General features: G+C 41.3%; 1 protein-coding gene across 2 annotated transcripts in view; it reads right to left on the reverse strand.

The window, feature by feature from the left end:
* The window catches only part of LOC117426957 (adenylate cyclase type 5), a 68059-nt gene that overhangs the window by 17637 nt on the left and 37605 nt on the right, over window positions 1–12817 (reverse strand). For both annotated transcript variants that reach the window (XM_059034128.1, XM_059034127.1), the window contains exons 4-9: window positions 12403–12514; window positions 10235–10362; window positions 9684–9842; window positions 9193–9334; window positions 5121–5261; window positions 465–487 (exon numbers count right to left, since the gene is read on the reverse strand). In XM_059034128.1, coding sequence (XP_058890111.1) covers window positions 465–487; window positions 5121–5261; window positions 9193–9334; window positions 9684–9842; window positions 10235–10362; window positions 12403–12514 — 705 coding nt within the window. The remainder of the gene's footprint in view (window positions 1–464; window positions 488–5120; window positions 5262–9192; window positions 9335–9683; window positions 9843–10234; window positions 10363–12402; window positions 12515–12817) is intronic.

Raw genomic sequence — 12817 nt, forward strand, 5'->3', positions numbered from 1 at the left:
AGGCTGTTAGGAGAGCAGCACGTACACAGCTATACTGTCTGTATAAGGAGGCTGTTAGGAGAGCAGCACGTACACAGCTACTTGTCATTCACTTTATTTAATAGCCTTTGATTAACAACATAGTCAGAGTAGATTGGCATGAAGTGATTTTGAATGTACTTGAGTGACAGTGTGGTTGATCAGGGACTGGGGGTGGATGTACTGTGAGGTTTCACACGCCATCATAGCCCCACAGCAGCCGAGGCCCTGCTTGGCTTTCAAAACACAAACAAAATTCTTCTTAAGGAGGTGTAACCTTTAAATGCAGTTCATTAGTGACTGTACATCCAATTGAATTTAAATCAGCAGGAACTGAGGCATGGGGTTGGGTTAAAACTTCAAAATCACCCTGTGTCATTTTAATTTATCAGCAGGCATCGCCCATTCACCATAATTCACAGGAGAGGATGAGAAATTTCACTTACTTGTCCTTGGGATCTTCAAATCCCTAGAGAGAGAGAGATAGGGAGGAGGGAGGGAGAGAGAGAGAGAGAGAGAGAGAAAGAGAAGGAGGGGGAGGGGGGGAGAGAGAGAGGGAGGGAGAGAGAGAGAGAGAGGGAGGAGGGAGGGAGGGAGAGAGAGAGATGCATCAGCAATACCGATGGACAGACCTTGAATCTAAAAGACATGAGTTTTCTTTTGTTTATAACAAGCTCTATAAATGGTTATGGAGTTCAGGTTTCCAGCTCAATTTGTCAGATGCTAGACTGCTCCAAGGAGACTCTATGCTGAAGCGAAGGGTTGAGCTGCTGCAGGTATTTCTCATTGGATTTTTTTTCTTTTTGAAGTTTGGCCTTCATATAAATTCGCCCTTTAGTATGTGCACCCATTACTATAAATCCATTTTTAGTGCATGTACTGAACTCAAGTTAGCATTGTCCTAAAGTTCTTACATCTGTAAATATTCACTGTACTTCTCTTTTAGCCTCTTCCTGCAGAATTGTAAAGCAAACGTCATGTGTCTATTCGAAAAAAAATAAAAATAAAAACATAAAACAAATACAGAAATAAATACAAATAAAATAAAAAGGCTGCCAACTCCTGGGGCAAAAGAAAACTGCAAGAACCGGGGCCTTCACTGAGGAGAGTGGAACAATGAGATTTAGCTGATAGCTGCGTTACACTGGGGGCTTTACTGTGATAACATGGTCCATTAAAAAAAAAAACACCGATTGTTGAATAATGAAGCAAATGATGAACCAGCAAACAATGAACCAGCAAACAACGAAGCAGCAAACAATGAACCAGCAAATAATGAACCAGCAAACAACGAAGCAGCAAACAACAAACCAGCAAACAACGAAGCAGCAAACAACGAAGCAGCAAACAACAAACCAGCAAAACAACAAACCAGCAAATAATGAATCAGAAAACAACAAACCAGCAAACAATGAACCAGCAAATAATGAAGCAGCAAACAATGAAGCAGCAAATAATGAAGCAGCAAACAACAAACCAGCAAACAATGAAGCAGCAAATAATGAAGCAGCAAACAATGAAGCAGCAAATAATGAAGCAGCAAATAATGAACCAGCAAATAATGAAGCAGCAAACAATGAAGCAGCAAACAATGAAGAAGCAAATAATGAAATCAGAAAACAACAAACCAGCAAACAATGAACCAGCAAATAATGAAGCAGCAAACAATGAATCAGAAAACAACAAACCAGCAAACAATGAACCAGCAAATAATGAAGCAGCAAACAATGAAGCAGCAAATAATGAAGCAGCAAACAACAAACCAGCAAACAATGAACCAGCAAATAATGAAGCAGCAAACAATGAATCAGAAAACAACAAACCAGCAAACAATGAACCAGCAAATAATGAATCAGAAAACAACAAACCAGCAAACAATGAAGCAGCAAACAATGAACCAGCAAACAATGAAGCAGCAAACAACAAACCAGCAAACAATGAACCAGCAAACAATGAAGCAGCAAACAATGAATCAGAAAACAACAAACCAGCAAACAATGAAGCAGCAAACAATGAAGCAGCAAACAATGAAGCAGCAAACAACAAACCAGCAAACAATGAACCAGCAAACAATGAAGCAGCAAACAATGAAGCAGCAAACAATGAAGCAGCAAACAACAAACCAGCAAACAATGAACCAGCAAATAATGAAGCAGCAAACAATGAATCAGAAAACAACAAACCATATGTTAACATATGATTCTGGTTTTTGTTGAGTCACTGTGTTTTTGCGTGCAGTGTGTTACAGCCTGCCTTGTGAATGGCACTGCCTCCACGGGCTGCCACCAGAGCCTTCTTATCAGTGGGTTTGTTTAATTCAACAACAGAGTCATTTCAATGCATATGATTAGCATGTTATGACTGTTATCTTCTAAAGACCAAAGTGAAAAAAGCCAGAACCGGTTCCTAGTTTCAAACACTTTTCATTACACAGAGATTTCTGGCACAACCGCTCTACTTTCTAAAAGCTTCTATAAAAAGCTTTTGACATAAACATGCAGTAAAATTTGACATGATTGATGGACAAGATTTTGACTCAGTGTAATATGCAGTGTTGTTCTTTTCAAAACAAAGTCTTTTGATAGACATTGACCTTCAAGTTGTGTTCACTTGTACAGACCTCATACACACGTAATATCTTTATACACAGTACATAGAAATATGGGACTGTGCCATTATCAAAACTTACTGCCTCACTTTCCATCAGCAGAGAAAAATTGAATCTGATCCTGAACGTCAAGAGTAAAAGTCACAGGACAGAGCTCTCCCCAACATGAAGGCAAGTAACCCCAAATCTCAGACAGGAACAATTCTGCAATCGATACATCAACTAGAGCAACACGTACTGTACGCTGGCTACTCACTTTGGTTTCGGATGCCTCCTGGTCTCCAGCAAATCTTCATATCTGGTACTTCAGTCTGAATTTTGCACCTACTATATAATTAACAGCAAAGACTCCATGAACAGTCTGTTCTTCAACAGGCCATATCATTCCAAGGATAAAATAGTTCATGTAAATTAAGAAACTCCTGAGGGCAGTCCAAGCTCTCTGAAACTGAGCCCACTGCAAAACCTTCAACTGTTCTGGTATTGCCATATCATATGCTTGGCATAAGCCAAGATGAACAGTTAGCAGAAGTGTTACCAGACAGGTCCAGCTGGGTTACAGGGTTAACGGTTGATAAGGCAATGCAGTGCACAGAGGGAATGCACAGCATGCAGTAGAAGGTGAACTTTGCTGGCTGAGTCATGCAAGTCTGGGGGATTGAACAGAGCGTGACAAGCACTGATCTGCAGAGAGGCTACAGCTGTCAGGCTGGAATTCTTTTAAGATATAATTATTTGTTGTCTATAAAGCATGAAGGCACTAGCTCTGGAGGAACAGAACATTTCCAAAAGAACTTACTAAGCTTTAATATATAAACACTTATAAGAGACGTGGAGAGGGCTGGTGTAGCCACTTCAACAAGCCTGTATATGCTGTATGCTAAATATATACTGTATAGCTACAGTGCTGTACATTGTATACTGTCTCGAAAGTCAAGTAATGAATTTCTGGAAGTGAGCTGTGAATTGTCAAGCCAGTCACTGGGGCATCATTATGTGCCGTCCATGTCTGCACCGTCCATGTCTGCAAGTCCATGTCTGCACCCTCCATGTCTGCAAGTCCATGTCTGCACCCTCCATGTCTGCACCCTCCATGTCTGCACTGACCATGTACAAAAACGTTATTCAAGTGCCTGGGTGTGCAGTTTTTGTAACCACAGTTTCTCATCTCCAGTTTGAACATTTAGGGCATGTTCCAGTCCGTGTGAGGTCATCAGCATCAGTAATTGAGAGACAAACACAATTCTGTGGCTCATCGTACCATTGATATAAAACAGTCACAGGCTGAAAATCTAATGCCAATAATAGCTTTTTTTGTTACTGACAATGTTTAGATTATGGAAGTAGGATTTTACACAATTCTGCATAGTTACCGGTAACTTTGTTCTGCATGCCCAATACTGCACAAGCAAAAACATATTTCTAACAAACAAACCGGCTGTAAAAACACTGCTACAGCTGTCAATACAAAATTACAACTACAAAAAGTGACCATTTGACCATTTGTGGCTCTGTCTGGAAGTACAGGTGCCAGGATGATAAAGGGAGCAACGACCTTCAGATTCATTTTACTTCTGAAATGTCAAGACACCCCTAATCTGAGCCATATGAAACCCAAGCCACACACAATTAGCAGTGAACAAAAAACCTTTCTGTAAATAACAAGAAACCATGTACTACTGTAACCAACTTATCTGTAATTCAATTTATTGTCTATAACTTGCCACAACGATGAAAAAAACATGAAGCCCAGCGCAAGTGAAAGCAAATGGTAATTACAATGTCATGCTCACTGATTAAAATCCCTACTGATGTCATACAAAGCAATGGCACAGTATTTAATACTTCTGTTCTCCTTGGAATTGCAGTATAATTGGGATAAGAAGCATGGCTCCAATAAGAGGCAATAAAAAAAGATCAGCTATATGGAGGATACAACCCAGCTGATATGAAGAAAGACAGGAATTTTCTACCCTTTTCATAAATTACATCCTCTGCCTCCCCCTCCCCCCTCCTGCTTTCCCCTTCCCCTTCCCCTTCCCCTTCCCCTCCCTCCCCTCCTCCTCCCCCTCCTCCCCTCCTCCTCCCTCTCCTCCCCCTTCCCTCCTCCCTCCCCTCCCCTCCCCCTTCCCTCCTCCCTCCCCTCCCCTCCCCCTTCCCTCCTCCCTCCCTCTCCTCCTCCCTCCCCTCCTCCCTCGACATTATATTTGTGTTGCCTGTGTTTATCCTGACCCCCCCCCGCCACATTGCAGATATCAGGTTCTCCTCTGACACCAATGAAGATCATGTGTGTAGCAAAGAGAGATGCAGTTTTCAGTTTCATAACTGTTCAACTAAACTACAGCCCAGTGATTGGGAGGAATGAGAGATAAGAAAGTGCATGTTTTTAAAGCATTGTTATCTCCCCTTTAATGTGGCTTGATGAAGAAACACAAAACCCTACCAGCTGAGGGTATGGGTGGAAAAGCGCAGCTGCCGTTAGAGGCTCGCTTACCATCCTTTTCATCTCCTTGGAGACCTGGTTGGTGCCCAGATGGTTGTAGAAGGGCCGGTCCGAGCACCAGTGGGAAGCGTTGTGTCCAATGGAGTTGGTGCGCTGCCTGTTCATCTTGGCTATTGTCGCTTTATCTTCTTTCTGCAGCACAAAAGGTGGGACATTTCTGAGTCACGTACAGGTGCCACTTGTATAGCATTACAATTATTACTAATGTAAATGAAACCATTGCCAACATGACTTTGTTACCAGCTTGGCACAAACATGGATTTGCATGAAGATTGTCAAGTCTGAACACATGACTGACATCCCCAGCTGTGAACTTTCAGAATGTAAGAGTAAAGAAGAGTGTACATATACATATAAATAAATTACCCCAACTCTAATGCACAGCCAAGCCCTGGTAACAAATGATCTCCTTCACATTCAAGGTGCATGACCTAAGTGTTAAACTGACAGGATGAAGTGCTGTGAATACTGCCATGCTGGAGTACCCATGGAAACTGTGGATATGAAACACCAACTACCGGAAAGTCCCAGGTTAAATAAGGTACATCTGGTTCCAAGTTTTGATATAAAACAGGGCTAATTTAGTGAAAGGGTTTTATTTAAACAGGGTACTCCTGCATCCGCTGAGTTCAGACAAAGTGCTTCTACATTATTGTTTCAAGACGTACACAAAAGGATGTATGTTTAATAAAAATGAAATATCAATTTACCAACCTGTCTTGCTCTTCACTGCACATTTATTAACCCTTCAATCCTCCACTTTGCAAGATACATTTACAAGGTCAAACAGACAATCCTATACAACAACGATTTGTAACGATTTCATGTCTATAAACCAAAGCGGCTAGTGTAACTGTCCTGCACTAATATGGGCAGCAGTCGTGGGTTCAAATCCCGGTGGGGACACTGCTGCTGTACCCTTGAGCAAGGTACTTTACCTAGATTGCTCCAGTAAAAACCCCACTGTATAAATGGGTAATTGTATGTCAAAATTAATGTGCTATCTTGTAACAATTGTAAGTCGTCCTGGATAAGGGTGTCGGCTAAGAAATAAATAACAATAATAATAATTTAAAAAAAAAATGTTTTACAAGTCCATCTGGATTAGCAAAGTTATTTAAATTTGAATTTGTACTGCCTATTAGATCTTACAGATTCCAAGAGTTTGGCATTTGAACCGACAAATCGGTAGAACTCAAGGCAAGTGAGCCAGTAGTTTATTTTTATTATTATTATTTATTTCTTAGCAGACGCCCTTATCCAGGGCGACTTACAATTGTTACAAGATATCACATTATTTACATACAATTACCCATTTGTACAGTTGGGTTTTTACTGGAGCAATCTAGGTAAAGTACCTATCCCTAATTCAGCTTTTACCAGGTCTACAGAACACCTGGTATCAGTAACAACATTTGCGTTGTGTCCATCTCACTTTGAATGCTTCTTAGTATCGTTTTCACCTCCATGTCCAATTCCAAAATCTTTTCTACATAATGTACAAAAACCTCTTGTTGAATCATTTGCACTTTTCCTAATCCACGTGTGTGATCATTATAACCCATTCCTCTCTGAATCTGCACAGACGCATACTTTTTGTTGTCATAGATGGTACACCTTCTTCCTTTACTGACGTATCCCTATCGGTGCTGTCACTTTGACTTTTAGAGTCAGCCATTTCACGTAACAAAGAAAAATCGGTCCTGCTTGAAATTAAAATAATATTATACACATTTTCTGTTTTTTGCTGTCGCCAAAGCAAATCAGTGTCAGGCCGTTGGGGAACATGTGACGTGACTGTAACAAGTCACATGACAGTGAGATTATAGTAGTAGAAAGGATCCTTGAGGAGGTTCAGAAGCATTTAAACTATAAAAACAGAAGGGAGACCACATAAAAACAAGGGCAACAACTCAAGTAAGACAGCCTCAAAATGGAGTGAGGTAACCAGTGGTGTACCACAGGGATCAGTATTAGGTCCTCTGCTATTACTAATCTACATTAATGACTTAGATTCTGGTATAGTAAGCAAACTTGTTAAATTTGCAGACAACACAAAAATAGGAGGAGTGGCAAACACTGTTCCAGCAGAAAAGGTCATTCAAAATTATCTAGACAGCATTCAGAATTGGGCAGACACATGGCAAATTAAATTTAATTAAATTTAATAGAGAAAAGTGTAAGGTACTGCACACAGGCAATAAAAATGTGCATTCTAAATATCATATGGGAGATATTGAAATTGAAGAAGGAATCTATGAAAACGACCTAGGAGTTTATGTTGACTCAGAAATGTCTTCATCTAGACAATGTGGGGAAGCTACAAAAAAGGCCAACAAGATGCTCGGACATGTTGTAAAAAGTGTTGAATTTAAATCAAGGGAAGTAATGTCAAAACTTTACAATGCACTAGCAAGACCTCACCTAGAATATTGTGTTGAGTTCTGGTCACCTCGTTACAAAAAGGATATTGCTGCTCTAGAAAGTGCAAAGAAGAGTGACCAGAATTATCCCGGGTTTAAAAGGCATGTCGTATGCAGACAGGCTAAAAGAATTGAATCTATTCAGTCTTGAACAAAGAAGACTACGCGGCGATCTGATTCAAACATTCAAAATTCTAAAAGGTATTGACAATATCGACCCAGGGAACTTTTTCGACCTGAAAAAAGAAACAAGGACCAGGGGTCACAAATGGAGATTAGATAAAGGGGCATTCAGAACAGAAAATAGGAGGCACTTTTTTTACACAGAGAATTGTGAAGGTCTGGAACCAACTCCCCAGTAATGTTGTTGAAGCTGACACCCTGGGATCCTTCAAGAAGCTGCTTGATGAGATTCTGGGATCAATAAGCTACTAACAACCAAACAAGCAAGATGGGCCGAATGGCCTCCTCTCATTTGCAAACTTTCTTATGTTCTTATGTTCTTATGTAGTATGTCTTAGATTGGCTGTACAACATGTCAATCATTCTGGGGTTGCATAAGGCATTGCGAAATGATGGGGAGGAGCGAGGCTTTGCTCTGATTGCACTGTGTCTAGGAATTTGGGACAAATGCTGTCCCGGAGGCATTAAGCCCGGGACCGGAACTTGATCTTTACATTTCGGGACTGTTCCTCCAAATTAGGGATGGGTGGTCACCCTACCTATCCTATGCTATCCTATCCTATGCTATTCTAGTCTATCCTATCTGATTCTATGTATGATATGCTATCCAATCTGATCCTATCCTATGCTATCCTATCTGATCCTATCCTATGCCATGTTATGCTACGCTATGCTATCCTATCTGATCCTATGCTATCCTATGCTATGCTATAGGCTGGGTCAAAACTAGATGTTTAAATCCTCAGGGACAGATTACAGTACATACATTGAATTGCTAGTGTATACAAGGCTGTGATTACAAGGTGGATTAGAAGGTGTTGTATTTGGCTGACAAGCCCATTCAGCTCTCTACATGGGTATCCATTGCAAGTGTGTTGGCAGTGTTAAGAACTTCATTAAAGCTTTATATTGTAGTTATTGCTTTAGGAGCAATGTACAGTAATAGAGTGTGTGTGCAGCACAGCATCCCATGACAGGATCTCAAGTCACTACAGCAATGAATACATTTACAGGTAGAGAAGACTATGTACATTTCTACTGTATATTAAATATCTTGTAAGGACTGTTCGTCACCTATATGAACTAGCTTTATTCTGAGTGGGTGACTTTAAACATTGAACAAGGTTCTATCCAGATTAAATCAATAAATTAATTTGAATAAGAAAAAATAAGAAGAATCTAGGAGCACAGCCAGTATCTAGGAAACGAATAGTTACCCGCTTCTCAGTGCAGCCCACAATGAGGTAGGTTTCTATAGCTAGGACAGGAATAGTTACCCGCTTCTCAGTGCAGCCCACAATGAGGTAGGTTTCTATAGCTAGGACAGGAATAGTTACCCGCTTCTCAGTGCAGCCCACAATGAGGTAGGTTTCTATAGCTAGGACAGGAATAGTTACCCGCTTCTCAGTGCAGCCCACAATGAGGTAGGTTTCTATAGCTAGGACAGGAATAGTTACCCGCTTCTCAGTGCAGCCCACAATGAGGTAGGTTTCTATGTTGTTTTCCTTTAGGTAAGCATTCCGCTCGCCTCCGAAACCAGGCTCCACTTCATAATCCCCAGTCAGGTAGTTGAGGGTGGCTTTTGTTATGTGGATGCGGCTAAAAGTGACCAAAATGTTTTCCCAGGTTAAATCATTTTACACCACAACATATTTACATTGGTCTAATCAGCGTCATCTAGCTGAGCTTAATTATTAGAACATCACACACAAGAAATGGCAGTTACAGATATAGTACAGGGTGATTAGAAAGTAAGTTTATCACATCAATGCACCATACCACTGCCGTGGTAAACGTACTCTCTGACGACCCTGTGCATTTTATCCTACATCATTCATGTTTCAGCGGTGGGTTAAAGCCTGGGATGGCTCAACATGCAATTGAGTAAGCCTGGTTTCTGTGTTGTAATCAGCAGTATTGCATTTGCCATAAAGAACCCACGACTCACCCAGCTTTGCCTCCAGCTTCCATCTGGTTGGCCAGGGTGACATCATTGGACCAGACGTCAAACTGCCACTTGCGCAGGCCCAGCACCCCGCAGTGCACGCGGCCGCTGTGAATGCCAACCCGCATGTTCACATTCACGCCCGTCACCTCCCGCACCAGCCTGGGAGGAACCACAGGAGTGTTACAATGACATTCACAGCATTTCCAGTGACTTCACCATTGAGACTGGCAAAGAGGGACTCAATGGTGTGACTGTCACACAGACTTGACTTGTGAGCTGCTGTACACTGCACTGTGTTAACGGTTCACTCTGCTCTGTGTGAGCTGGACTGCACTGTGTTAACGGTTCACTCTGCTCTGTGTGAGCTGCACTGCACTGTGCTAACGGTTCACTCTGCTCTGTGTGAGCTGCACTGCACTGTGCTAACGGTTCACTCTGCTCTGTGTGAGCTGCACTGTACTAACGGTTCACTCTGCTCTGTGTGAGCTGCACTGCACTGTACTAACGGTTCACTCTGTTCTGTGTGAGCTGCACTGTGCGGTGTTACTCACGAGATAGCTTCGATCATGTCCACTCCCATCTCCACACAGCAGTGTGCATGGTCAGCCCGGGCCTCTGGCAGTCCAGACACACAGTAATAACAGTCACCCAGGATTTTGATACGTAAACAGTGGTTCTCCTAAAGAGAGGGGGACAAAAATACAGAAATATGCAACCCAAACTGTGGCTCAGATAGCTTTCCTTTTAGCTTTCCTCTTGTTTGTTATTTCTAAATGATAAGAAATCGAATGACACCAGAAGGAATACAGTGCTGCAGTACCTGTAATTGTTAAAACTCGTCATTTGAAATAGGAGTCAATTGTTTCTTTACCTTTCACGAGGCAAGACAACTACAATGTTGACACGCCAAATTTCTTTTCCACAGAAGCCTGAGAATCCACAGAAGACTCCAGCAGCTCCTTCAACAGTTCAAACTTCTGAGCCAGAGGCAAATCAACTTGTTTTCGCTTCTCAGCCATGATGACAGGCAAGGCAAAAACCACTGGTTGACACAATTACGTCAACCTATTATATGTAAACTATAATAAGATTGAAAATGAAAAATTACCTATATGGTAACAGTATCCTGGGAGACAGTCAGCTTGGTTTTAGGAAAGGGAGATTGTCTCTAACTAACCTGCTTGATTTTTTTGAGGATGCAACATCAGCAATGGATAATTGCAAAGCATATGACATGGTTTATTTAGATTTCCAGAAAGCTTTTGACAAAGTCCTGCATAAAAGATGAATTCTCAAACTGAACGCAGTAGGGATTCAAGGGAATGCATGCACATGGATTAGGGAGTGGTTAACATGTAGAAAACAGAAAGTACTGATTAGAGAAGAAACCTCAAAATGGAGCGAGGTAACCAGTGGTGTACCACAGGGATCAGTATTAGGTCCTCTGCTATTCCTAATCTACATTAATGATTTAGATTCTGGTATAGTAAGCAAACTTGTTAAATTTGCAGACGACACAAAAATAGGAGGAGTGCCAAACACTGTTGCAGCAGCAAAGGTCATTCAAAATGATCTAGAGAGCATTCAGAACTGGGCAGACACATGGCAAATGAAATTTTATAGAGAAAAGTGTAAGGTACTGCACGCAGGCAAATAAAAATATGCATTATAAATACCATATTGGAGATACTGATACAATGTGGGGAAGCTATAAAAAAGGCCAACAAGAAGCTTGGATATATTGTGGAAAGTGTCGAATGTAAATCAAGGGAAGTAATGTTAAAACTTTACAATGCATTAGTAAGACCTCATCTAGAATATTGTGTTCAGTTCTGGTCACCTCGTTACAAAAAGGATATTGCTGCTCTAGAAAGAGTGCAAAGAAGAGCAACCAGAATTATCCGGGGTTTAAAAGGCATGTCGTATGCAGACAAGCTAAAAAAATTGAATCTATTCAGTCTTGAACAAAGAAGACTACGCGGCGATCTGATTCAAGCATTCAAAATCCTAAAAGGTAGAGACAATGTCGACCCAGGGGACTTTTGTGACGTGAAAAAAGAAACAAGGACCAGGGGTCACAAATGGAGATTAGATAAAGGGGCATTCAGAACAGAAAATAGGAGGCACTTTTTTACACAGAGAATTGTGAGGGTCTGGAACCAACTCCCCAGTAATGTTGTTGAAGCTGACACCCTGGGATCCTTCAAGAAGCTGCTTGATGAGATTCTGGGATCAATAAGCTACTAACAACCAAACGAGCAAGATCGGCCGAATGGCCTCCTCTTGTTTGTAAAACTTTCTTATGTTCTTTAGTCACAGCGTAATCACGTACTCACTGTACTGCTCTGAAAAGCAATCTCTGTTCATCATTGGAAAACACTGTATCCCAATTAAATGAAGGGACGTCCCAATTAAACAATATAAACAGCACTGGGATTAACCGCCTCTCAGGGTTGTATCCCATTTAAGCAGCAATCCCGATTATCAGGATCCTGATGAGGCTGTGCCGAATGTAATGGTTTTTCTGATTGGTTAAACTCATTCCAAATATCAAAATTTAAATGTGTGTTAAAAGAAATCTAACATCCCCTAATGGGTTTTACTTGGAGAGTAAGACCAGATGCACTTTAAACAAACAGATTTACACCCCCCCACACACACTGACACACACACACACACACACCCCTTCACAATGAAGCTGTGCACTGCAGACACTCACCGCTGCCAGCTTGTCGAACCTTGCAAACAGCTCGTTGAGAGTCATGACCAGCTCCTGCGCTGTGCATTGTGAAGCCAGGCTGGTGAAGCCTTCGATGTCAGCAAAGAGGATGCTGGAAATAAAGACATTATTCAATCAAACCACTTTTCAACACACAATTGTATTTTATCATGAAGCATTGATTTGCACAGCAATGACTGTGAAGAAAGAAAGGTTTTTATTTGAATATTGACACTCCACTGTATGGATGCACAATCTACACACCACACATATGAAAGCAACCTACTGAATGAATGTAAATGTATTCACCAGGTGTTGGAAGGCTCTGTCTAAAAATTCACAAAGCCCCTTTCATTTCAGTCCATTATGCACGGTGTGGATACAGAGCCACTTGGAACTATCCGCTCTGCTGCTC

The sequence above is a fragment of the Acipenser ruthenus genome, chromosome 11 (genome assembly GCF_902713425.1).
Source record: "Acipenser ruthenus chromosome 11, fAciRut3.2 maternal haplotype, whole genome shotgun sequence".
NCBI lineage: Eukaryota > Metazoa > Chordata > Actinopteri > Acipenseriformes > Acipenseridae > Acipenser > Acipenser ruthenus.